The sequence below is a fragment of the Tympanuchus pallidicinctus genome, unplaced genomic scaffold, assembly GCF_026119805.1.
Source record: "Tympanuchus pallidicinctus isolate F22 unplaced genomic scaffold, pur_lepc_1.0 scaffold4, whole genome shotgun sequence".
NCBI lineage: Eukaryota > Metazoa > Chordata > Aves > Galliformes > Phasianidae > Tympanuchus > Tympanuchus pallidicinctus.
Window position 1 is genome coordinate 37,894,888 of NW_026294758.1, and position 27,871 is coordinate 37,922,758.

The following is a 27,871-nucleotide window of genomic DNA, read 5'->3' on the forward strand; positions in this document are numbered from 1 at the left end:
AACTGTCTGCTTTGCTTCCTCACAGTGATGAGTTGCTGAAGGAAATGCACAGCATTTTATAGGATCCATTTTGATCACTGAATGAGGTTAGGAACAAAACAAATAAAAAAATTAGAAAACAAGATGTCGCAGAAGTCTATGATTAGAACTAAATAATTACATTTACCCCCCAAATTATTTTTTACTCTATATATTGATAAAGCAATGTGAGCAGTGGGAGAAGACATACTGTGATTTTTCACTGAACTTTAGTTAATGGAACTCTTTGCAGTAGTAATTCTGAGTTTTGACAGGTCCCTGTTATTGTGACTGATAATTCTTTTCTGTTCTAGGGAATTTGGGCAGCTTGCTTTAGATATATTGGAGAAAGCATTCAAACAAAATGAACAAATGGCCATGAAGTTGCTGACCTATGAGCTGAAAAACTGGAGCAACTCAACATGCTTAAAACTGGCAGTGTCTGTGGGCCTTCGGCCTTTTGTGTCTCATACTTGTACACAGATGCTGCTGACTGATATGTGGATGGGACGTCTGAAGATGCGGAAGAACTCCTGGTTTAAGGTAACATCACTCTAACTTTCTGAGCACTTAGACACTGTTCAAATGCTTTATACGTGTCTGCATGGTTATGAACTAGTCCAATGTAGATATGCTTGAGCATGGATTGGACCGTGCAAATCTGGGAAAGAAAAGAAAGACAGGGGAAGGGAGGACAGTGTTTGCTTTGGTTTTACTCCTTTGCAAAAGCAAGTTGGGGAGTAGAAGGTGAATGCATATTCTGAGTTGACTCTGTTCCCATCTCCTCAGCATCCTCTAATCCCTCCCCACCTACTCTCACTGCACTGCATTGCTGGTTCTCTGAGAATCTAGAGCAGTGGGTAGTTCTTCACAGACAGTAGGAGTGTGATGTGGCAGTTCCTGCTGTAGTGACTCCTTCCCAGGCCATGCAGTAGCTCTTTGCTATCCACCATTTTGCTATCTCTGTGCATGGTAATCTTTGGCCTCAGGACTATGCTTTCACTACTGAATTAATTTCCTGAATCTCATATTCCTCTTTTAGGTCATTATAAGTATTCTCCTGCCTCCCACTATCTTGATGCTGGAGTTTAAAAGCAAGGCTGAAATGTCTCATGTGCCTCAGTCTCAAGACTTCCATCAGTTCACATGCTACCATGGTGATCAGAGCCCAGCCAGCACTAAAGATGTCCTGTCTCTGGTTAGTCTGTGACAAGCAGTCATTTATGTCTGTTTGTTGAATGAGGGAGGAACGTTCAGATGGAAACAATGGCACCAGATTCTCAAGTAGGGCTTTGAGTCCTGGTTTGGGCAGAACCTGAATGGACCTTTGGCAAGTCACTTAATCTGTCCTGCACTGCTCATATTGAGAAAATAATTCCTAAACTCACAGGAGTACAGAAGTTATAACTGTCAGTCAATTTTGCTATTATTTTAGGGTATAAACTCTCTACTCTCTTTATTCAAAGGTATCTCTAATTCTCAGTCTCTTGAGTCTAATTAAGTCTTCATATTATTTAAAGCATAATGTGCTTTTGGTTTGGTCACATAAACTTAGTACTGAAACACTCTATGGGGTCTTGTATTTGCACTAAACTCCTTGGATTTGAATGTAGAGAGTCTCTAGCATAGGTGAAGATTTTTCCCATTAAGATCTGAATTCCTCCAGGCTTCTGCTAAGCAGTGTTGTTTGTCCTTTTTCCTCATTTTTTCACAATTCCTTGAATTAAAATCATCTAGAATTTTTCAGTGTGAGGCAGATATCAGACACAGAGAAATTCCTACACATCAATGTTGATAAAGCATTGACCAGTGAAAACATGATTGTCAAGTGAAATGTGTCAGGCAGTCTTGCTCTTCCTACAGAAGGCAAGGTATGGGTTGCCTTGGACCTTCTCAGTTCACTTTCAATTTGCATAAAATAAGAGTGGATTACTGTCTAGGGCTTTTGCTGCAGAATTGCAGATCTGTTAATGCCACACCTGTGTTTTTTATTTCTGATGTGGAAAACTGCTCAAATCTCTTACTCCCTGCAGTGCCTGTCTAATATAGTCAGCTCAGAAAGAGCTTTCTATGGGGTTAGGTAGCAGCTATGATACAGACAAAAGGTGAGTTTTAATTACTTGCTTTCAGGACCCCCTGCAGTCTGGTGGAAGGCAGTGCAGCACTTTTTTCACATGTCCCACAAAGGCTGCTTCCCTTCTAAACTAGCAATAGGTTTAAATTCTAATACAGACAGTTGTTTAAAACAGAAATCTGGCCTAGTTTTCTTAAATACTCTAATATGAAATATAGTAGAAAAAAGTATAGATCATTTCATCAGTGTACATGTGACACATAGAACATTTTTTACATGTAGTTATAAATTCCACTTTCTTGGATATTGAAGTCTTTCATGGGACAAGTTCTCGTTTATCTTAGAGAGGTTCTGGTGAGAGTATGTCAGGATGATTCAGTATATCAGTTTCTCCGTTTTATTACTTTTCTGAATCAAAGATGATGGAAAAATATTTAGTTTTCTGCCCATAATTCAAGGAGGAGTTGTGTAATGTACATAGATCTCCAGGTCCTGAAAATGCTATGCTGTGGGTGTCTACTAACATTAAGTCTTAGCATCAATATTAGCCAAGACAGTTTACTAACACTAAAACAAAGTAAAATGAAGTAGTTTGGTTTCTCCCGTCTTGACCAGCTATTATCTCTCTGTAGTTTCGTAAGGGTACTCCATTTCATCTCTTGAAACTCCTTTCAAATTCTTCTGTTATTATTGGGTTTTTGTTTGTTTGTTTGTTTGTTTGGTTTGTTGGTTGTTTTTGTTTTTTTTTTTTCCCAGCTGTCTGCTGCTATGGGTCTGCAGCAACTCAAATTCTTGTGTCATGAGAAGGGTTCTTGTACATGTGTCAAACTGTGAACGTAGAATGATTTGTTTTTTCCTTTAATTTTGCTGAGGAAGAAATTATGTTTTTTTTTTCTAAGCAGATTTTGGGACAGAATATTTGTTTTGTCTTCATCTTCTAATGAGGCATATAATATATCAAAAATAGCAACTGGATTTCATATTTATTACTTCATTGTCCTGACATTTTATGTGCAAATATATTTAGATTGTGTACAATGGACCGAAATAGGCTACTTATTTCTTTGCTTCGTAATGGCACACATATGTGAGTGGGTTTCTAGACAACACAATTAAGTCAAATAGAAGTTGCTACTTGTCTGTATTTTAAAGGTCTTGCTGAAACGAGAAATATGTCAGAAACAGGACCAAGTTTAGGTCTGCTGATCTCTACCTGTTAATCATAAGAGCAAATACTAAGAGGTATTTATAGTAGAAAAGCTTTGAAGGTAATGAAATGGTTATAACAAGATAAAATCAAGCTAGAGTAATTTTTTACGGATTCTGAACAAAGCATAAACATTTGTGTGTTCTGCTAACATAGCACAACCTTTGCTGTCATAGGCTATGGTTTCTTACTTTTAAAATGCTCTTTCCTTTTAAAGAAAGATTGTGATGTGGAGAAGGTAGCTCAGACGTCTGATGAAAGTCAAGTAGACGACGCACAGGGAAACCTGACTGGCACTAGAAAAATCTATGAGTTCTACAATGCACCGATTGTCAAATTCTGGTTTCACACGGTTTGTCGTTGCACAAAAACTTAGATTTCCAAAATTCTCCTTGATTTCTAAAGTACTACTTGATGCCATTTGTTCTTGTTCTTTGCCCAGCATGGACTAACTGGTGGGGAGGAGTGGGAAAAGATGTGAATATTTCTCTTGCAATCTCGCAATTGCATGAAAATCTTTTCAGCTAAAATCACGTAGCTGCTATTGAAAAAAGCATAGAAACAGCACACCCAACAAAACAAAACAAAAAAAAAAAAGGAAAAAAATCCTATAAGTCAACTACTTTATATGTTTTTAACCTCAGATATATTTATTGCATGATTTGATACCTTTACAGTATGTTTGCCATTGATTTTGTTCTTTTTATATTTTAGAAGGCACTTACAAACCATTTGTGATTCACACTGACTTTGAGAATGGCTACTTGGTCAGGATAAATGTACTGCCTTTATATTCAATTAACAGTGTGCAGATAATAATATCTATACAGAAAGATAGGTAGATAGTTAGAAAGATGGATAATAGTCTATTTCATATTTTGTGATTGGGGCCTAACTGAATATGCACTGCAGTAGTTCATTTTCTGTTTCCATCTTTTGAGCACCAAAGCACAAGTTTGCTGATTTTTAGGTTTCCCCAGAAAATGCTTTAAAGAGCTGGACTCAAAAATTTTAAAGTTCTCCAGTTGTTTGAATATATTATATTCAAAGTATATTTGGTTATACTCAGGGTAATCATTTGTTATTATGTCTGCAGAAATTTTTTCATGCATCTGAATAATATACCATCTGTTTTTTAGATGGCATACATGGCCTTTCTCATGCTCTTTACTTACACTGTGTTGGTGAAGATGGAACCAAGACCAAGTGTGCAGGAGTGGCTTGTTATTATTTATGTTTTCAGCACTGCCATTGAAAAAATCAGAGAGGTAAGCTTTTCCTTTCAAACTTCCCTTACAATAAAGATATATTATAAACAACAAAATACAACTGTCTAGAGAATGCCAAACCTTGAGTTTTCCATTGGAGGGAATTTAGTGGAAGAAAGAATTGCATAGGGCAATTTTATTTCTGTGATTTTTTAAAATATGAAGATCTTTACTTGGGCTTATAAAATAAATCTTAAAGGTTGTCCTTAAATCTCTTTTTTTTCTGGGTAAGCCACTGTTATTGTACAGCTTTTTTGAAAATAATTGTGCAAAATTGGGATTTTGAGCCCCAGTGTAGAGAACTAAACTGTTAGATTTCCTATAATGAATATGAAGTTTGTCTGAAAATATCACTTTGAATGTGTTATCAATGTAATATTTAGAGTAACCTAAGGCTTTCTACCAAGTCAAACTGGTTTGCATGCATCAGTATAGGTTGGGGGCTGATATGCTGGAAAGGAGCTCTGTGGAGAAGGACCTAAGTGTCCTGATGGAAAACAGGTTGTCCAGGAGTCAGCAGTGTCCCTTGTGGCCAAGAAGACCAGTAGTATCCTGGGTGCATTATGAAAAGTGTGGCAGCCTATTGAGGGAGGTTATCCATCTCTTATGCTCTGCTGTGTTGAGGCTACTTCTGGAGTACTGTGCCCAAGCTCCCTAGTTGAGGAAAGACAGGGAACTACTGGAGAGAGTCCAGTGGAGCAGTGTAAAGATTTTTAGAGGCCTGGAGCATATGAGGAAAGGATAAGGGATGTGGGACTGTTTAGCTTGAAGAAGGGATTGAGAGGGAATCTTATCAAGAGGATGGGGCCATGCTCTTTCTGATGGTGCCCAGCAACAGAGGCGATGAGCACAGAATCACAGAATCACAGAACTGTGGGGGTTGGAAGGAACCTCCAGAGATCATCGAGTCCAACCCCCCTGCCAAAGCAGGTTCCCTACAGCAGGTCGCACAGGTAGGCATCCAGGCAGGTCTTGAACATCTCCAGAGAAGGAGACTCCACCACCTCCCTGGGCAGCCTGTTCCAGTGCTCCGTCACCTCACTGTAAAGAAGTTCTTGTGCACATTGGTGCAGAACTTCCTATGCTGCAGTTTCCAGCCGTTTCCCCTTTTCCTGTCTCCATTCACCACTGAAAAGAGTCCAGCCTTGCCATTCTGCCCCCCACACCTTAGATACTTATAGACCTGGATCAGGTCCCCTCTCAGTCTTCTTTTCTCAAGGCTGAGCAGACCCAGTTCACTCAGCCTTTCTTCATAGGAGAGATGCTCCAGGCCCTTCACCATCTTCGTGGCCCTCCGCTGGACTCTTTCCAAGAGATCCCTGTCTTTTTTGTACTGGGGAGCCCAGAACTGGACACAGTACTCCAGATGAGGCCTCACCAGGGCAGAGTAGAGGGGGAGGATCACCTCCCTCAACCTGCTGGCCATGCTCTTTTTAATGCACCCCAGGATGCCATTGGCCCTCTTGGCCACAAGGGCACACTGCTGGCTCATGGCCAACCAGTCATCCACCAGGACACCCAGGTCCCTCTCCGCAGAGCTCCTCTCCAGCAGCAGATTGGAACACAGGAAGCTTCATCTGAAGATGAGAAAGAACTTCTTTAATTTCTGGATGACAGAGCACTGAAACAAGCTTCTCAGAGTATATGAGAATATTTAAGTAGTATATGAGCATATTTTAGTATGGGAATAGCATAGAATTTTTATGGCTGCCTGAGAAAAAATTGAAAAAAACTGTACAAGGATTGTATAAGTGGAAAAAAAAAAAGAAGAGAATATGAAATAAATGGGGGAAAAAAAAAAGAGAATATGAAATCTATGAAAAAGAGAATATGAATACCAAAGTCAAGAACTTTGAAGATCACTGTTGTGTTGTTGCACTGTGCTGATAGGCGGAAGTGGAAGCACCAGGTCTTCTTTCTTGAATTAACATTCATTGAAGACTTTGGAATTCATTTTTTCCTGATTTCCTTTGTCTGTGTACTAGTTCTGGCCAACTATCAAAGACTATATAGGATGATGTGTCTAACATCCATCAGATTAACTGCTGAGGGTCTGATTAGATGTAACTACAAGCCTTTATTTCTCTAGTTTGTATCAAATAATGGTTAAAGCCTTAAATCCTGATTCTTCAGCTAGTTTCTCATGAGAATTTCTCCAGCTGAATTGAGTAGGATCACTTGCTTACATGAATGTTCAAATGTATAAATTATTGCAGGATAAGGGCATAATGTTTAAAAATCTTTCTTTCACTTGGTACTTATCAGTATGACCTTACGTAGCACTACATTACTGGTCTCATTCATGCATTGTGCAAAGATTTTATTTACAGCCTCCCAAAGATTCCACTTCACACATTTGCTCAGTGAAGCCTAAAATCCCTTTGGGGCACCTCACAGTTCAAGGAGCAAACATTTCATTCTTTACCTTGCTAGTTGCCAGCACTCTTTTTTTAAATGTGCCCTTGGTGCAATGCAAGGGTTTTGCTTTGCATTTTTGGTCTGAAAAAAGAGGACTTAATTTTTTTTTCCATTGAGGTTAGGTTGATATTTTTCCATGATTATGGGCCTTGGAAAGGTCTTTTGCAGGTCATAACCATTCCTCAAGAAAATACTAATTAATTTATAATGATAAATTTGCATAACCATTCTCCTTGCTGTTTTCTACTGAGGAACACACTCTTCAGTGTCTGGGTACAGGCTTAGAACTTGCTATTCCAAGAATATCGATCTTATTTGTCTTGTCATATTTGAGTTATATGATACTATAGATTAAATCTAAACCTCAGTGAAGATTGAATTGCAGTATGTTGTTTGTGGGTCTGCAAAAAGTAGAGAAAAGAGGGGGAAAAAAAGGATAGATTTCAAACATCATAAAACAGTTCAGACAGAGAAAATTAAAGAATGTGATTTTCATGGATTTCTTTTCTACACATTCTACCACATTCTATTCAGGTGTTTATCTCAGAACCTGGAAAATTCCGCCAGAAAGTGAAGGTGTGGATTTATGAATACTGGAATTTTACTGATTCGTTAGCTATCATCCTGTTTGTGATTGGTTTTGGCTTGCGCTGGTCTGAGCCCCCTGTTCAAACAGTAGGGCGGCTACTTTACTGCTTGGATATAATATTTTGGTATGCCCGGCTCCTTGATCTTTTTGCTGTGAATCAGCATGCTGGCCCATATCTGACAATGATTGGGAAAATGGTAAGTATTATACTGTGGAACAATTTTATTGCACTCATGACATCTACTGAGATATCTGTGAAGGTCAGCAGTGACAGAAAAGAGCAATGGTCAAAGGAGATGTTACCTAATAACTCACAGTGAATGCATAACCTGAAACTAGCATGATTTTTTCTGTTTGTGACTTGACAGTCAGCTTTCAATTTATTCACAGAAGCCTTTTTCACTTAGTTCCTTAGAGAAGGGTTGTATCTGAGTTGAGTTTCTGATCCAGCCTGATAGTAGGAGGAAGAAAAATCACCATGTCTTGCAGATAGGCTCATTACTATAGATAATTCCCCTGGCTCTTGGAAACTGCCTCATTATTATCTTACATTTTGATTCAAATAATTATACTCCATTTTTAGTTGGCAAAATTTCTCTGAGATCAAAGTTAATTTTTTTTTCTCTTTTGGTATCTGAACTGCTGCTGAACTGTTGACTAGTCTTGAGGGACCTATGCAGATTCCCACTGTAATTTCCCTCGGATCTTGGGAGCTATCTTATTAATACTTTTATATTCTGTCTTGCATAGTAATTCTGATTCAGTGTTAGAAGGCAAAATCATTTTAACTGCTGTTCCTTACTTTCAATTTGGAAAAAGATACCATGGATGAAAAGCATCATCACAAGGCCTCTGCAATTTTCAGATCTTACTTAAGATCTTAAAGATTTGAGCAGCAAGTAGGACCTGTGGTCTTTTTAGTCCAGAAAGATTTTAACCTCTAGAAAATGTTTTTATTTCCTCCAGTGTATTAGATTGTTGACCTTGTTTTTGTATTCCTATTGGTAAAAGCAGTAACTGATTATCTTCTTTAAAATGTATTTGCATGTATATATGTGTAAAAAAATTACATATAATTAATACAGTTAATTCTTCAATGCCTAGACAGCAAACATGTTCTATATTGTGATTATGATGGCCATAGTTCTGCTGAGTTTTGGCGTCTCACGAAAGGCAATCCTTTCACCAGAAGAACTTCCTTCTTGGTCTCTGGCACGAGATATTGTATTTCAGCCCTACTGGATGATGTTTGGTGAGGTCTATGCTGCAGAAATAGATGGTAGGTAGTTTAAATGTTCACTTTGGACTGATAAGTTTTGACCTCACATTGGATTTCTTCTTTTTCAAAAACTTTTGAGTCCAAAATACAAATAGCCTTAATTTGTACAATTGCATGATTACAGATGAAAATATTTGTTTATTTGTATAAAATGAAGATTAAACTTTAAATCTTTCAAATTTAGCTTTTGAAATGAAGCATATTACAAGGCTCAGAGCAGAGCACTTAAGGACTAATAATAAGCTAAATCTTGATGAGAGTATTTGGCAGTTATATGAGCTTGTGACAGAACAGTTAAAAGCTAGTGATCTTTCAGAGAAAAGATAGCAAAGTTGCCGTAATGGGAGGTAGAATAAGGGGAAAGAAAAAAGGAAAGAGAACAAAGGAAAATGTTTTTTCACCATGGTGAGGTACCTGGCATCCTTCTTAAGCAGATCAACGAGTTAAGCATAAAAATAAATAGATTAAATGAATAGGAAAGATGTTGCGTTCTTGATTATGACATTGACCTTGATTCAATAAGGCAGAAGAATCAGTCACTCCAGTAATTTTTCGTTATAACAGATAGAAAGCACTCTGATGCTACTACTAAGTCTTTGAAATAAAAAAGAAAGTATGCATATAGAAATAGATATTTAGGATATATAGTTCAGCTTAGGCCTATTTCTTTTAAATAATTAAGGAAGTAACATCTGTTATCATTGCTGAAATTGTCACTTGACAGATATTGGTTGTATAAATCAAAATACTTTTAATAAAAGTGCTGCACTAATTTTCACTATTTATTTCATTTAATCACTTAGTAATGCTACGCTTTTTGAAGTTTGAAACTTCAGAGATGATTTCTCTAATGAACCTGTATGCTGTAAAGTATCTCCTGAGTTTAGGGCTGGTGTGTTATAAACGTGTTTTTAACTTTGTCAGAGGTCACTTTGATTAAAAAATTCTTAACATTGGAAAACTTTTATTTTGACAGTTGGAAAAAAAAAAATCAGGAGGGATCTCTTAGTTTCTGTAATACATCAAAAATATCCATTGCCACGTGTACATTTGCACATGAATTAATTTGGTTTTACTGAGGCTATAAAGGATTAATACTTCAGTAATGATAAAACAGTCTTGCAGCTGTATTTTTTCCACATAGTCACTGAAAGCTTTGTGTCTAGCTTTAAAGATTAGTTGCTTTAAGGATCACTTTCAGTTTACGTGTTTACAATCTCTCAAATATATTGCAGTTATACTATCTTTCCCCTTATCAAAATGTTGTGATATCTGGTATAATAACTGATATTTATGAAATGGTGCCTAGAACTTCTAAATTACAGCATAAGCTATGAGGGAGTAGGATCATGAAGAGCTCTCCTATCTTCCTTACGTGGAGGTAGGCTTTTGACAACCTACATTTGTGGAATTTACCAAGGACAAATTGGTTTTTACTAAGGCAAAGGAGCAGCATATGTCCTTGCTGTGCTCTGCTTTGATTTTTTTTGCTAATGCTGTATGTCTTTCCCTTCCAGTCTGTGAAACCAATGAAGACTGTCCTCCTGGCTCCTTCCTCACACCATTCCTCCAAGCTGTCTACCTCTTTGTGCAGTACATCATCATGGTCAACTTACTCATTGCTTTCTTTAAGTAAGTACCATGTTATATTACTGAAAACACAAAACAAAACAACAACAACAACAAAAAAAAACAACAACAAATCCCACCCCAACCATCCAAAGACAAATAATAGACATTCTGCCAACACTTCTGTGTTGATTGTTTTATGGTTTGAACAGAATCTGACAGTGGACAACTCTTCTTGGCAAATAAGCAACTTTAATTCAGCTCTGAAATAATTTGTCCTTTGTTCTTAGAAATTGTATTTGTTGCACTGACAGCCTATATAATGTTCATCACAAGATAGCACAAGATGTAAATTAGCAGATAATAAGTGAAGGGAGTAACAACTTTGGAGGAGCACGCTCTTCCTTTTTGAAATTTGAAAATTCCTGTTGTTCCATGCCATTTTCTGTGGTCTAGAATTGAAATCTAACCATAGTGTATTGAACTATCTGTTTTTTAATATCTGATGCCAGAGTAGGAGGCTTTTATTAATGTCTTTATAATGATTCTAACCTTTTGAGTTTTAGCAAGGAAACCATTGAAGTGATTCAAGTTCTGTGTCAATATTAGTAAAGAACAGTGTAACCCAAGTAGTTAATTTTCTAGAATTATAGCATTTTTGGGGAAGTCAGCTGTAGGTTGAAAAAATTTCTATGCTAGAATTGTAGTGATTAATATTCAGGAAAATTGAATGATCAGAACTCATTCTATTCCCACATCCAATTAGAAATCCCTTTCTTGAAATTGTAGCAAGGCATTAATTTTTTTCTTTAATACACTGATGTGGAATTGTAATTTGAATTATTTCTAGATTTAAACCTTTAGCAGTGATGATATGTTAAACCTTCTGCTTAGTGATTTGATTGTTCCAGAAGTGGGACCAAAAATGAGTATGAGCAATATATTTAATTATGCTCCCAAAAGCAAAGCTGATGTTTTTGTGAAAATATGTTGAGTGTTTAGTTTGTCTGTGCAACTGAAACTGAAGTGCCAGAGGCCATGAAGTTGTTTTCCTTTACTTGGATCAGTCATAGTGCAGAGAATGCTCTGTACGACAGAAGAGCCATATTTAGTAATACTACTACTCCAAAGAGAAACCCACAGAATTGCTTATGTAGCTGCCTCTAAAAGCACATATTTTGCTGTAGGAGTAGTGCCCCAAAAAGGCAGTAGAAATGTTGTTAACACTTTTCCCTTAGCTTGATTCATGTACTTAATCCAGTCCAAAGAGGCAGACAATGTTGAATTCCCACAAAGGCTATGTATTACAGTTTAAATAATCTGGTTGAGATTTCAAAGACACTTTAGGGATGGTTTTTTGCCCAGTTCCCATTAATGTAAATGGGAATTGGATCTCCCAGTTTGTTAGGCAGCTTTGAAGATCTCATTCTCTGTGCTGTAGCTGCAGGCACATGCTGCTGCTTTGTTAAATGAAAGTTGTTAAGCTGATTTAACTTCACTGGAGGAATGGGACTTTTCTTTTGTGTCACATCAGATCTTTAGACAGGCATCTTGTGCTGTATTCAGAAGAGTCCTCACAGGAATGTTTTTCCTTCCTTATCCCTTTATGTCTTCTCAGTAATGTTTATTATGATTTGAAATCCATATCGAACAAGCTCTGGAAGTACAACCGGTACCGCTACATTATGACCTATCATGAGAAGCCGTGGCTGCCTCCACCTTTCATTCTCCTGAGCTACATTGGACTTCTGATAAACCGCATCTTCCGCCATCAGCCCTCAAATGAGTCTGATCAAGAGGAAGGTGACGTTGGACTGAGTAAGCAGAGCTAATCAAAGGGCCAGCAGAAATAGCTTATGAAGAATATTTTGCCAGTCTCAAATCTCTTTGTAGCTCAGTTTTTCAAGAAAGAGATTTTCCAGGCCAGCAGCTGTTTTCATTTGCAAGCCAGAATTTAGTGTACCTGTGAGACAGCTTATAGGAAAAGAAGTGACTAGGGGAATGTGTTGCTTTTCATTTGGCTTTTGCTTTCCTCACTTTTTGTGCGTTGGTTAAGATGTAATGTAGATAGTAACAGTGAAGAACTTAGTCAGGCTCTCACTCCCAGTTTTATCTTTAATTGTGCTCAGTCATAGCTATTTTCATTGCAGCTGGCCTATAACTGGCAAGATGTTGTAGACTTATCCTTCTGAAATGACATAGATATATCACAACTCAGACGTGAAATAACATGATGCTGACTTTTTCAGTAGTATAGAATGACCCCATTTTTAACAAACAGTACTGGAAGCCTACATTTTTGTGCATTTATCCTAAGAAGACGATCAATTCCTTTTTAACTGCTCAAAGTTACAAATGCTTTTGATTACTTTGTATTTTTTTTCTGATAACATTCAATGACTTCTTCCCCATGTATCCTCCTACCATTACGTTTTTACACTTTCTTTTTCTGGAGCTTAGGTAGTTGGGGTTTGTGGTTCATAAATTAAAGTTTAATGAAATGCCGTTGAATGGGATGAGACTCCTGCTCTCAGTTCCTTTTGTAATGAGAATCATGTATTTAAGTTAGTTCAGAGTATTTTGAAGTGAGAGGTGCTAGCAGCTCATAAAAAAGATGCTTCAGCAAGTGACTCGTGTCCTTGACTTCTTATGGAGTACATTACGTATAGCAGAATCTGTTCTTGACTTCATGGCAGCAACTGGGGGTGTGATACCTGACATTTGAGAACATTCTTGATACCTAATAACTGATATGATCAGACCCTTTTTGGGTTACAATTCATTCAAGATTTTCTCTACTGAACATGAAAGTGTCAACATATCTGCCACGTACAGATTTCAAAATTTACAGCTTTACAGGTTTCAAAAATGAGCTTAACTAATCAATGCTGAAGCAGCTTTACTGCTGTTCCCAGGCTCAGCTTCTTCTTCATGGATGAACGCATCAGCTTGCCTTTGAAGTATCACTGCTCTTTTTATATGCATGTGTAGTGTAAGTTACTGTCAAAGCACAGTGAGTTTCTTGCTTGCAAGGTACATTAGGCATCATGAAAATTCTGACTGCTTAGCACGTTCAAAAGTCCTGAGATAGAAGAGAGCTCATACCTTGCCTATAGTTTTCTTGGAAAGTGATTTTTTTTTCCCATTTATATGCTCTTGTGTTCCTTTTCTGTATGCCTGTATATTGCTTGACAAGTTTCTTGTACTTAAATTTTTGCTGTGATTAAAAAATTGCTTTTAGCAATGAGGATCCAGTGCCACCCTGTGGAAAATCAATGAAAATTCCTCACAGAGAATGTGAAATCTTTGAAGCAAGGTTACAAAGAGGTCTGAGGTAAAGGAGCTTAGCAGGTGATTCAGTGTCTCAGACATGTTGTGGTGCTCCCCTGCGATGTTGTTTGTTACAGCTGTATGCACCTGTTACAAACACAGACATGTTGCTTGGCATAGATAATTTCTTGCAAGCACAGTGGGAACTCTAGTGTTTAAAAAGAAAAGAAAAAAGAAACTTGGAAGATGTGGTATTTGTATCAGAGAAGTAGCTTTCCTTCATATGCATTCCTTCATACTGACTTATAATTGATCCATTCTCTCAGAAATCTTACTTGGTGTCTGTATAAGATTTCTGAGAGAAAGTGAGTAATAGGATTATGAGCAGTCTAAACTGTGGAGTTTAAAACTTTTGAATTTTTTTTTTTTTTCTGCCAGTGCTCTTGCTTGATATTTTATGCCTATGAAAATGTAAAGCAATTAAGTGAAAAAAAGCCTTCACAGCTTTGAATAAATATCTGAAATATCTGAAATATCACTGCTTAATGAGTGTCTGCTTAATGAATGTCTACCAAATTGCAGTAATATCTTCATAAGTCTTACATACTGCTAGGTAAGTTTTGTGAGTCTGGGAGAAAGTAAATGTTTGTGAACAGTCAGTATGTAATGCTGAGTTTTTAAAAGGAAATACAGTGGAATTCTCGTCAGTGGGGTTTTGTTCCCTGCCTAAGAGAAGATGAAAAATACATTTTTGTGTATTTGGCACTTTTGAACTTTTTTCCATAATCCCAAATTTCATGGAATTAGGTCTGTTGACAAAGGAGGAAACCTATTTTGGCAGTTTTCTTTTTTTCGTGGACGCTTATAAATAGTTGCATTTGTCAGCACACTTCTTACCAACTTCTACTTCTTTATATAGAGCTGTACCTGAGTGATGACGAGTTGAAGAAACTCCATGACTTTGAGGAACAATGTGTGGAAAAATATTTTCATGAGAAGAATGAAAGCTTGAGTTCCAGTGACAGCGAAAGGATCCGTGTGACAACAGAGAGGTATGTTTTGCTACACATTTGTGCTCTTTGTATGCATTAGTTCTATAAAAGGACTACTAATGCTTTTTTAGCAGTTATGGCCATTATGAAAATGAGAGGCACATGTAGGCCCTGCTAATTTGATGGAAATGTAACTTTTCTGTTTGAACCAAATGTTGAGCCTGGCTGTGAAGCCTTGCTGGCAGAATTGTATCCCTGCATATTTGTAGAGTGTGCAGGTGCTTTATGGGATTTGGGTGGTTTCATACTGACTGGCAGCTGAACACCATACCTCTCTCTCACCACTTCCGCTCCTCAAAGGAATGAGGGGAGAAAGCACAATAAAAAAAGGGCTCATGATAAGGACAGAGAGATCGCACACAAGTTACCGTTATGGGCAAAACGGACTCAGCATAGAGTGATTAATATAATTTATTGCCTATTACTAACAGACTAAAGCAGTGAGAAACTAAAATCAGACTAAGAACACCTTCTCCCACATTGACTATCTTCTACCTCCTTTTCCACACAGAGAAGGGCTGTTGTGATTCCATAGCAGTTCTTCATCTACCACTCACTCATAGTCATTCCCTTTCCCTGCTCCACGTGAGGTATCTCCCACTGGATGCTGTCTTCCAGCAGAGTACCAGAGAGAGTACCTTTAACAGATGTGAAGATAATGAATTGGTTAAAAAAATACTGTTTCAGGCCAAGTTCTTGTTTGTTTCACTGGAAATTCGAAGACCATTAAAAAGGCTTTGCTTCTTTCTCAGCTGACTTTTTTTTTAAGATAACTGATATAAACAAATTTACCAAAATATATTCCAAAAGGCTTTACAAGTTGTTGAGAAGACCATTTTCCTAGCAGTTTACAGTATTTGAGAAATGGAACAGTATCTGTAGAGTATCCGTAGCATGAAGCTTTATCTTTCTCATGTTTGCACAGGAAGTGTAGAAATGAAAGATAACTGACCGACAAGAAATACTGTACTTATTTTGTATTTATTTTTACAGCATTTACACTTACAATGCAGCATTTCTAAAGCTTTGACCTCCTGTCCATGGCTTAGTGGTTCTGTATCATGAAATGGGGATTAGTAGAAATGTGGTATTTTTTATTAGATGCTTACTGAGCAAAAAGCCTACTTCCTTAACAATCACTGACTTTTGGCTCAGTAAACTGAATGGCATGTTTCAAGCCTCCGTGGGGTTGCCAAATACACATTTTCATGGGAATGGAAATCACCATAAAAAATACAAAAGACTGTTTTAAATAGTGCTGTTTTAAAATGTGTTCATGTGCTAATCATCTGGTAAGCTGAAGTCAAGATATTTTAAGTATCATTTCTTTTTTCATTTAGGGTGGAGGAGATGTTTCTGCAATTGAAAGAGGTGTATGAGAAGGTATTTTATATCAAGGAATCTTTGCTTTCCTTGGACAGCCAGCTGGGACATTTGCAAGACCTGTCTGCTTTGACAGTGGACATCCTGAAAGTGCTTTCAGCTGTAGACACACTGCAGGTGGAAGAAGCCTTACTGGCTGACAAAAAACATAGACCCTGTAGAAAGCTGCCCCACAGTTGGAACAATGTACTCTATTCCAAGACCCTGAGCAGTCTAGAATGTTTGTATGACAAGAAGTATCACTACTACAGCATGCCGCCCTCACTCTTAGGGAGCTTGGTGAGGAGTCAGCAGCCATCAAAATGTACAGACCACATACTGAGGACTGAGAGTGACAAGCTGGTAGAAGGTAGTTCTCATAAGACAGAAAGTGATGACACACTTACTTCAGGTGTGTCCTCTGAGTCTAAGTCATCCCCCAGATATGGACAATTTTTGCTAGTTCCTCCTGATCACCAGCGGGCACCTTTCTCTGACACCATCACCTTAAACTTGTCCTTTTCGAACACTCCTACCAAGTACAGGGAAGACATATTCAATGATGGACTGCAAAGCAGCATTGCTGTGCAGCAAAACTTGCAGAGCATCAGCCTTGCTGAAAAAGAGCCAGAAAATTATCAATGGAATCAGAGAGACTTTATTATTCACCTGCCTGCAAAAAAGACTAATGCCACAGATGCTGATCATTCTCTCAGTCTCCAGAGATCACTTGAAGTCAGAGAAAATGCAGCACCCTACTGTGATGACAGGGAAGAAACCAAAGGTGGTTATGTGAACTGGGGATTCTCTGAAGGTGATGAAAAAGGGGTTTTCAACTCAAGGGAGAAACAGAAGAAGGACCTGTGCATACATTCCACCTTTAACTGTGACTGTAGTTGTACAAGTAGACCTCCCACGCACATACAGATAAAAAAATCTAAGTCCTTCTCCTATAACTCCAACGGCTCACGGCACAGCGTCGTCATTTCTGAGAATAAACTGAAACACAGCACCTCGTGGATCAGTCCACTCTGGAAGCAATGGAGTTTCAGCAAGAGCTTGCCATCCTCTAAAAAAGAGAGGAGAGCGAAAAGCTGCAAGGCCACAGTTGGTAAAAATAAAATGCTATACTTCTACAGTATCTTTTTGTTGAGAAACTCAAGAAGTTATTAAAAAGTGTCTCTTTGGTACCTCAGCACAGCTAAGGGTAGTAAGCAAACAGTTACTCCTTCACTTTCTTTGTGCTGGGAATCACTGCTGTGGGGGAGTTTTAAATTGTGCCTGGTATCTGAGCTGGGTGGCATCATGGTGTCAGCCACAAAACAGTCCCACCCTGATTGTCTGCATCTCACAGCTTTGGCTACTCAGTTGTGGTGTTAGAGGAACTGTACTGGCTCTAGGGTAGTTTCCTACCCTGGTGAAGCAATCTAAGAATTACAGAAAACGAAAGAAACTACAGAACCCTGAGAGATGTGTTGACATTATCATAAGTCAGAAGGTTCTGTTGAAAATGAATAGGTGTACACTTTTACAGCAGGCTTAAAATCCTCCCTGTCCACAGCCAAGTTTTCTTATGGACAGCTTAAATATAGCAGATTTCACCTCTAAGTATAAACACTATGAGATTATAGATAACATTTGCTGTTTTCTGTCTTATGATGGTGACCATCTTTGTACCGAGCTGCATAAATTTTGTGAGTATTGTCTTCGGATGTCACAAGTCTTTCTCAGCTTGCTTTGGAGATCTGCCAACTCTCAGTCTTATCAGATCGTCTCTTTGTAAACAAAAGCTCTGTAGCTTAATGATGTTTTTTTGGTTCTTTCCCACAGAGTCTTTACCATCTTGTGAGCTACACCACAGTGAAGAAACAAAAGCAAAACAACGAAACAGAGACAGAAAGTCTGGGAGAGAAAAGAAGGATCAAAAACCCCTTCAGGTGCCGGTATGTGTAGATGGAAGAGAAGCATATATCTCATAACTGTCTTTTTCACTCAGTAAGAGCAGTTCTGTAATGTAGGACTAAATATAGGTGAACTGAAAATGTTTTGGTGTAATGTATGGTGGAAATGCTGCACAGAAAGTGAGAAATGCTTTTTTTTTTTTTTTTTGTGTCTGGTGTTGGTTTAATCTCCCTTTTGTTAGAATGCATGGGATTTCAGTTTTAAAAGTGATTAAACTTGTAGATTTTGCCAATAGTGGATCAAGAGTTCTTTCACACAGAGAGGAATTATCCTTCGCACTCTAGCTGACGGAATCACTTGGGGAGGATGCCCATGATCTAGAGCAGAAGTGTTGTCTGTACTCTACTGACCTGCAATTGTTCTTACTTGTGTATGAGTCCTACAGTGTAAGAGTGTTTTCTCTGAATCCATTAACCAGTTAGCACATTGTAGATTGCACATTGACTGTATATATGTATATATATTAAAAATATTATCTGAAAAGAGTTATTCCTATTTAATGAAACAAAAGATGAAGACTGATTTGTTTACATGAGATGCTCAAATGGGCAACAGACCTGAGAATTGAACTTTGAGACCTAACTGTCTCTTGAGGTGTTCTGAGGGACTTTAAGTTTGTTTTAGAAACCTATAATACCACTAATTTACTCAACAAAAGCAATATGACTTCTGCAGCTTCTAATAAAGATGGGAAAACTTTTGTCAGTTGGAAGCCAGTTCAGTCACTGGCATTTCAGTAATGCTGTGAAAGTCTGTGTCATAGCACAACTATTAGAAGAAAGGCAGAGGTGATAGTCATTCTATAAATCAAATTTTGTTTTTGTCTGTGTCTTGCCAGGTGATTCGAGTGGATGGTTGTTCCCCGAACACCCAAGTGAGCTCAGAGCCTACAGAGATTGGTCTCTGGGATGGGGAAGAAAAACACAGGAAGAACTGGCTCACTGTGTCTAATTTCAGTCAGCTAAGTATGTGATGTTTGTAGACAGTAAAATTCAGGGCAGCATTGAAAAAAAATCAGTAAATAAAAATTCATAAACTCCAAGTATTATCCTCTCTATTTATCTTCTGGCACGATTTTTACAGAATTAGAAATAGATTCCAGGCATGCATGACTTGTTATTTATTATACTATGTCAGAGAAAAAAGGGATGAAAGGTCAGCTGTGTCTTTCTTGGGATGTTACCTTTCCTGTGTGGGAAATAGTAAAGTACTAATGTAGTTCCCAGGAATAAGTGGGAAGCAGGGAGAACGATATCCTTGTCTCCTTTCCTGTAGTGTCTTCTGAAATGGTGTTCTGGCTTATTGTGAAAATAAACTCTGGTAAATTTTTCAGGGCACATACACTCACAAAGCAGTGCTGTGATACTGTATCTATTGGCAGATTCTCTGGATGCATTATTCATTACTCATTGCTCTGAAACACATCCTCTAAAGTGAATAAATGAATTCTTCATCATTTCTGCTGAAATGAAAAGGGAATGGCATTCTTCTTTTAACGGTTCTCCAGCTCTTTCATGCTAAGAAATCCTTGCATAGACTATTTTATCTTTAAGCTTTGCAGTGTGCAGCTCTCTAGTTCTATCTTGCAAGCTGCTGGGAGAGACACAAGGGAACGCTGTGACTCAGCACAGCATGGCCTGAGAAGGCTGCACTCCTCTGAAGTCTAACAGAGAATGGAAACACCCTATGAAATTCTATTATTGCTTTTATAGCCTTTAACACGTGCTAGGGCAATATGGTATGTAGGTGTTTATTTTATAGAGCTGCATATGTTTGTAGCTTTAGAGCTGTTCATACACACTCTGGAAATAGCTGATACCTGCTCTTTTGGCTAGGTTTGGAATATCTCAGTTACATGCACCAGAAAATGAAAAATCAAGACATCCACAGGCATACCATACAATTCTGTGATTACCTGAGGAATTCTCGGGAGGTAAGACATCCTATATATATATATATATATATATATATATATATATATACATATATATATATCCATCCTAGTCCATAGCTGCTTTCTCTTTAGAGCCTAGGGTAGTAGTATGGACCTTCATGGGCTTGCCACTGTAGATCCTTTGTTATGAAATGCCTCTTTAGACATGAGAAACTTTCTTGTATATTGGCACAGTGCATACGTGCAAGTAAATAAATAATTTGAGAGCTGCTGACAGTCTGTTGAATGTTATTGAGGTAGGATATTAAATTATTGAAACACAGAGTGGTTTGAGTATGAAGAAAGTGGTCAGAAATGAAGTGTATGTTGGTGTCTCACTAGGCAGTGAACGAGTAGAGAACTTGGTCTTGAACCTGTGAGTGGAATTGGTCAGCACAATGAAATGATTTCTGGAAACTTAGCTACATTGTTCTTTATCAGAACCCTCAGAAAAAGTTTCATTGGTTACAGTTGGATCAGAGTTGGGCTGGAACAAGTCACTTCAAGAATACAAATTTCAAATTGTTTATTCACTTAAGGCATAGACTCCAATACTACTTCATCTCTATGCCTCCTCTTACGTACCTTCTGGGTTATGAAATTCTATATGTACGTCACTGAGATGTTATGATATTGCTGCATCTATCTCTTCATTTCTCTTTAAGATATATTTTAAATTAATTAATTTTCCTTAAAGTGACTCCTCCCAGCTTTACTCATTGAATAGTTGTTCAGAAATCTATCCTGATGGTAGTAGGGAGCAAAGCAGAGGTGTGTGTGTGAATTTTTCTGTTTTTTTAAAGATTTTTTCATCTGCAAACAATCTGCAAGATGAAAACATGAGTGAACTGTGAAATTAGAAAAAAATGTGAGTTAAGACTCAGAAAATATTCAAAGCAGAATTTGAATTAATTCATTTTTAGACGTTAAGCTCTGCTACTTTTGAGGATTTTATAATCTACCTAAATTTTCTGTTCAAAAGAGTAGTCCCATCTCTGACCAGCACTTTAGAAGAACCTTGAAAATAGCAGAGCGACCCTATTTTCTTTAACTGAGCTAGAAGACTAAATGATTTGCATACTTCTTTAACTATAAGACTGGCAAAATGATTTAGCAAAGTCACTGGAGAACTACTCAGTGTGTTGCCGTCACCACTGCACTGAGATAACAGCTCTGAACCTGAGTATTTTGTTGAATTATATAGAGACAACAGTGGAGAACTGCAGTCTGAGTAAACTAATATTCCATTTTACTGTACATGTGACAATGCCGTGATTCTCCTGTCAGTGGGGTTATTCATTTTGACAACTAGCTTATCAAGAAAAGTTTTCAAGAGTTTACATTTTTGAATTGCTCAATGAATATGTGACAGTGATGTACGGATTTTACCAATAAAACTATCTTTCTTCTTTATAGGATTTGAGTAACAGCATGTCTGGAAGCATCCACAGAAGTAATCTGAGCAGGAACTCCTCGTATGTATTGCTAGTATATTAATATATTTATCACATATTTAGAAAGAGAATTCTGTACTCTTGTACAGGCTTCCACTTATACTTAAGATGAGAAATTGATGTGAAATGAACAGCTAAGGCAATTCAATCTGTTTTAGTTTCTTTAAGTGAAGGCTTGTTAATGAAGGTATAGAAATCCATTAAAAGAAAGAGTAGAATTTTAGATGAAATGGACATACCTTTGTATTGTAGAAATAATAAATTTTCTCATTCAGTCTCTGAGTAATTTCAACTAGCCAATCTAGTAAGCATGAAAAATTGCACGTAATATTGCTATGAAAATTGCATGTTTTTTTAATCAATAATTTAAATCCTAGCAGCTCCTGAAACCTCTTCTTTCATGACTGATCTCTTTTTTACTAAGTCTGGATATTTACAAAATATATAGCTTGATTTTATAATGTGTTTTCAGTAGTTAATAAACTTCAGTTGTATTTATTAAAAATAATACTGTTTTTGTAAGTATTTTGAATGTTTTTAGGAATGGTTTTTTGTTTGATAGATCCTATGTCTTTGTCTTTTTTTTTTTTTTTTTCCTTCTAAGCCAGTCATTCATGGGCAGTAGCCAAACCATGTACTTACCAGCAGGATTTGCAGACTTTTGAGTAGCCTGATTCTGTCGCTTTGTCTGTTGTCTTCACTGGTGTGTTACAGAAATCACATCCATTGTGTTCTGTAACAAAGATGCTGTTGTCTCTTGCAGCCTTGCTAATCCAAAGGACCATCAGTTTAAAAAGTCTGTTTTTATGTAAGCAATGGCAATGGCATATGTTGCTCTGAGTACATCTCAGCATCGATTCACATGGTTCGAAAAATTGTGCATGTGATTGAAGGTAATCAGATGCTAATGCTGATCCTGCACTGTAAATTGCATGAGCTTTTTGTTTTCATATAGATCATCTTTCTTTATATGTAGCAGTATTAGCTCAAAGATGGGAACTTTGAAGTAAAATATCGAATGTTTGCTTTTAAACAGGTTGAGAGCTGCAGAAAGAACTGACAGTAAGTTTCTGGTTACTTGCCATTCATTTCAATTCCTCTCTGCAAATCCTACTTCGACCACTGTTAAATACGTAATCCAAAAGAAAATCAATTTACTCTATTTGGTAGCTATAAGAAATGTTTAACAATTGTTTCATGTGTTGTTTCCTGATTTTATCTTAAAGTGCAATCTTTTATCTAAGGTGGCGGTGAAATTTTGAAAGAAAAAACTTACTTTCATTTAGGTCTGCTCCTTAATTTCCTGGAGGAGTAATCTCTTCACAGGTTTAATCCTTGTCTGAGAGAAGTCCTCAGTTACAATTGGGTCTGCATCTGAGAATAGATTATGATATACAGTTTCTAATATATGCTTGATTTTTCAAATGCTTGTTTGGTGTAATTCCTCTGTTTGTTTGTATGGCTTCACTGAAATTAGAAGGATGGTGAAACATTGAACTCATTATGGAATGGCCAATGAGGAAATTCGGGATCATAATGAGGGCTAATTTTGTTCAACAGTCAAACTTTGTTGCCTTTTAGTCTGTCTTCCATTTTTCCTGATATACCACTTAGCCATAACAGGTTGTGCATCTGGGCGTGTATCTCAGTGAAGATAGCTGTGATGCAGAAATTAGATGCTCTTTGACTATTTACTTTCCATGTATGATCTCACTGGATCAGTTCATGCACGAAATGAGGCTGTGGTGAAGCACACTGCTGCGAGTATGAGATGTTTTAGGGTTTTTCTCTAGAATGCACAATTTCTTTGATTCCCACTCTGGAAAGGAATTAGTTGGCCTGCACTCCCCTTTTCATGCTTGTTGTTTGACAGTGTATGAAGTACAACAGAGCTAGTTGGGTCTATCAAGAATGAGATCAAAAGGGATCCATTACTGGAAATGCAATCACCTTGCAGCTGTTTATGTTCTTCATTTAAAACCTCTTCTGTTAGGGATGAGATACTGACTAGATAAAATATACAAACAAGAGGACGGTAATGTTCACACAGTTTGATGAAGATTTAGTTCTGATTAACACATTTTTCAGAATTGAAAGTGTTACAGCAAAAATGTTGTGGGCTGTTTTTTTGTTGTCGTTTTTTTAAACTTAGCATTTTAAAGGATTATTTTCCAATAGAATGAAGTAATTTCATCTATATAATGGTAATGTGCTTATTAATCTTGGCTTTATTAAAAAGATGCTTTCTAAAACAAAAGTTTTTGGACTAAATCTTATGTGGCTATGCCTATTGTGAATGCAACCACAGAAATTAGTGTATGTTTATACTTTAAGAGCATTTGAGATTGTGGACTAATGAGCCAGTATTGTTATAACTTTCTTGTAATAGTATAGTTAATGGAATGCTTAATGACTGAAGATGGAGTTGGAAAAATTGTGCCTTTGGGAGACTGTGAAGCATGATGGACAGCAAAATGCTTTTAATATCCCAGAGGTGTAATTGGCTCAGAAAAGCTACATGTCCTTGAGGTTAATATCACTAGTTTCCCACCATTTCCCTGAATAAATAAGTTGCCTGCCTATATTACATTGGTGACTGAAATCTGTCAAAATACAACTGTATGTTATAACAGTTTAAGTCATTAGTAATTCTCCTCTTTAGAATGCTAAGACAGTAATTCTGATTAATCTGTTTCATGACAAACTCTGGGATGGAAGAAATAAAAAATCATGCATTCATCTCTGCTATAATAATTAACATAATGATCCCTTAAACATTATTTCAGATATGTTTGGATGCTTGAAAACAGCTCCAGATCTGCAGTGTCATTACTCAGGTAAGCAGGAGGCACCAGAATGATAGCTGAGTAATTTATCAAATTAAAAAGAACATTAGTTCATCCCTTGTCATTTTCTGTGATTTTCATTTGGAAGATTTGCACAATTGACTACTGCTAAGAAGGTTCTGCATTAATTCATGCCTAATACAGCAGAGAGGAAGTTATGAATTATTTTCCTACTGCTAATTGCTCCATTCCAGTTATTTGTGGCAAATTCAGTGCAGAATGTAGATAATTGCTTTCAGAATATCAGTGGAAACAGTGATTCCTCTGATTCCTGGGGAGGCCAGGAGAGATGTTCATTTGTTGATAGCTATCATATCCCCTCACACCTCCCACATCCTCCTTTGTACTTGCTGGAATTGGTTTCTTCAGTTAATTGGTACTGTACTACCTAATCCGTGTTTATATACCTATGAGCTCATGGAAATCTGGCAGGAAATAAATCATTGGGATGCTAATTGCCCACAGTCCTGTCTTTTCCTGAACCGAATATGCAAAGATTTTTCCACGAGGCTTGGATTTCATTTTTTTTCCCCAGAGGAGAACTGTGCAGAGCTTACCAGTAGATGTCTCTGTTGCCTGCATGGCTTTCACTCCTTTCAAGGGGGCCGTAGGGTAAACTGAAAGCATTAGCAGCCTTATGAAGTTTGAAAAACGATGTGGTTTTCATTGGGAATAACGATTCCTGGTTTGTAATCAGTGTACAGCAGTAATTTCTCTGACATCGTGGCATTGTTACAATGATTAATTTGGCTCTCATCATGCATGCCGTTTGAAATTGGATAGGACTTTGTAGTGCAGATGACAATCTCATTTATATGACAAGATGACAAAGATCTTGAGATGTTTCCAGAATAGGTGTTCTTTTATCAGGAAGATTGGGCTAGAAATTATTCAATAAAACTCAGACTGAGATGTGGTGGATGTCCTGTCCCTGGTGACTTTTCAGGCTGGATCATGTTTTGGATAACCTGATCTAGCTGTGTGTGTCCCTGTTCATGGCAGGGGAGTTGGACTGTCATAGAATTGTAGAACTGCTCAGGTTGGAAAAGACCTTAAAGATCATCAAGTCCAACTGCAACTTAATCATGCTATCCTAAAAACCCTCTGCTAAATTGTGTCCCTGAGCACTATTTGCATTGTCCAGTCCTTTTTAAAAATTCTGTTAGACTTACACCACTGAAGGTGTTTGTGCAACTAGACTAGATGTCCTTTAAAGGACCCTTCCAACTTTAAGGATTCTGTGATTCTATGATTCCAAAATCCTGTACATTATACTGCTTGTGATTTCTTTTGCTATCATGTTTTACAGTCAAATACAGTTTTGCTTCTCTGCACAGTCAGAAGAGCTTGAGTTTTCCTCCAGGTTTAGCAGCTGGTGCGAAGTGACTTCACAGTGCTTCTCAAGGCTGTGGAGTGGACACTGACAGAGTCTGACAGAGAGCACATTTGTGACACCTGCCTTATTTACATCCTTTTTCCTGGTATGCAGTAATTTAGTGACCAGAGTATGTTTATAGTGGTGCATTAAGGAAGAATCTTGACATTCAGTCTGTTTTTCAAAAGCTACATTATCCAGTGCTTGTTGGTCTTGCAATATGTAGGCAAGCCTTTTAATAAAGTCTGAAAGACAGCTCTTCTGATATGAGAACCGTACAGTCATGAATTGGCATGCCATGAGTCTCCTTTGCTCTCTCCTTTTCGGCTAATTAATCTCTAATTAATTAAGAGAAGAATAAAAAAAAGGACACGGAGTCTAAGCTCCAGAAATCATCCTTAAGGAGTTTGTGGGTGCTGTTCAGAGAAGCACAGCTAAGGTAGTAAGTATATGGTTTGCATTCTTCTAGTCTATTAACAGATACTTTTTTTTCTAGTCTCTTTAGAAACTCTTTCTCAGTCTTCTTCTTAAGTTTCCTTGAGGCTTACTCTGCAGCTCTCTTCCATTTCCCAATAACTGAGTCATTGTGAGAACAAGTCCATAAATATTTAGTTGGCATTCTGACTTTTGAAGGTGTTTGGCTGAGAAAAAAGTCCCCAGTTAAGGAGGCATAATAAAATTAATTATTTTGTTTGGCATGGAGCCCAGATGATGACGCTATGCTCTGTAGGGCAAGCTTGGATTTCCCTGTATTGCCTTGCTAGAACCCCAGGCATTTGTGAGCCTTGGCAGAAACAGTATGTGAGGGCAGCTGAGGCCAACGCATCTTACTGGCATAGTGCACTGCACTGGAACAGGCAGGAGAAGGAAGTAGCAGCTTCTATTGGAAAAAGGATGAAAAGCAGAAGCAGTCCTCCTAGCCACAGTGCAAGGCTCTTTTCCCACAGACTGTTTTCTTGTAAGAAGGGAAGCAGTAAGCAGTGAAAAGGATGGAGGTTGATGCTTGTGGTATACGACAGCGTGCAAAGGAGAGCTGGTGGCTGGATAGGGGCTCACAAATGGCAATCAGAAGATCTGACTCAGGACCACACTGAAGCCTACTTGGCTTCATTCACTGAAGAGTTGTCAGATGTTTTTGAAAGTCAGTTGGCTTGTTATTTATTCAATATAGCAGTGAAATTTGTCTCATTTGCAGCTGTCGAAAGAAACAACTTAATGAGACTTGCTCAGACCATACCATTTACACCAGTCCAGCTCTTCGGTGAGTACCAATTTCCTGGTTATGTTTTCTTATTATAGGAATGTTCCATGCATTATTTTGAAAAGACTGAATTTGAGACGTCGCCTTGAATTAATTTCAGTATTTCTTCTTTTCTGAAAGAAGTGAACTAAGATAGAATTGCATTCATGTAGTAATTTACAGACTTTTCATGCTTGTCTGGTCCAACTCCCTGGATGACCAATTCCGATCAGCTTGCTGAGGGTCTGTCCATTTGTCTTTTGAATATAAACAGAGCTTCCATAGACTCTCTGGACAACTTGTTTCAGTGTTTTACTGCTTCACTGTAGCACTTTTAAAAAATTATTTCATGGAGTATCTCTAGGTGCAGCTTGTGTCTGTTGACATTCATGTGATTACTGTGAACCTCATAGAGGAGTCTAACTTCATTTTCTCTATAACTTCTCGTTAGGTAGATGAAGATAGAAATGAGATTCCCCCAATGTTTATAAATGCATTCTCACTACTACACCACCTTATCTCAATATATATGTCAGGACATCTGGTCAAAAAGACAAGAAAAACAGGCATTTTTTGGAAGGACACTGTTCTAAGGGAAAAATGATATACTGTAACTAAAGAGTGGAAGAGAAGGATATATAAGGTTGTTTGATAGAGTTTCAAAGTTAGTGTGTTGTATTAGTTTACAGCAGCAGAAGGTCTGCCTTTAGACATGATCTAGATATGTTTTCTTCAATAAGTAGAATATTTTCTCTCACAGCAACTAATTGCTGATACTTGCAGCATCATAGGATTTCTTGGGACCAGACTGCTACAGATAATTAATACAGCTATGAGCATATTGAACATTCTAATCTTTGAGACTCCCAGCAGGCACCTTTCAAGGTATTAAATTGTCAAAAGATAATAAAATGAAGAATTAATATAAGTTTAAGAAATAAATGTGCATAGTTAC

At 37.5% G+C, this 27,871-nt stretch overlaps 1 protein-coding gene across 3 annotated transcripts in view; it reads left to right on the forward strand.

The window, feature by feature from the left end:
* TRPM6 (transient receptor potential cation channel subfamily M member 6) overlaps positions 1-27,871 on the forward strand; it is a 95,177-nt gene that overhangs the window by 50,192 nt on the left and 17,114 nt on the right. For 2 of the 3 annotated variants that reach the window (XM_052700866.1, XM_052700864.1), the window contains exons 17-33: positions 333-561; positions 1,061-1,216; positions 3,517-3,651; positions 4,439-4,567; positions 7,520-7,771; positions 8,679-8,853; positions 10,371-10,485; positions 12,041-12,240; positions 14,612-14,744; positions 16,085-17,217; positions 17,937-18,049; positions 18,907-19,033; positions 19,904-20,001; positions 21,418-21,476; positions 22,492-22,517; positions 24,242-24,292; positions 26,872-26,937. In XM_052700866.1, the coding sequence (XP_052556826.1) occupies positions 333-561; positions 1,061-1,216; positions 3,517-3,651; positions 4,439-4,567; positions 7,520-7,771; positions 8,679-8,853; positions 10,371-10,485; positions 12,041-12,240; positions 14,612-14,744; positions 16,085-17,217; positions 17,937-18,049; positions 18,907-19,033; positions 19,904-20,001; positions 21,418-21,476; positions 22,492-22,517; positions 24,242-24,292; positions 26,872-26,937 (3,197 nt within the window). The remainder of the gene's footprint in view (positions 1-332; positions 562-1,060; positions 1,217-3,516; positions 3,652-4,438; positions 4,568-7,519; positions 7,772-8,678; positions 8,854-10,370; positions 10,486-12,040; positions 12,241-14,611; positions 14,745-16,084; positions 17,218-17,936; positions 18,050-18,906; positions 19,034-19,903; positions 20,002-21,417; positions 21,477-22,491; positions 22,518-24,241; positions 24,293-26,871; positions 26,938-27,871) is intronic. The other variant, XM_052700865.1, reaches the window with a different exon arrangement.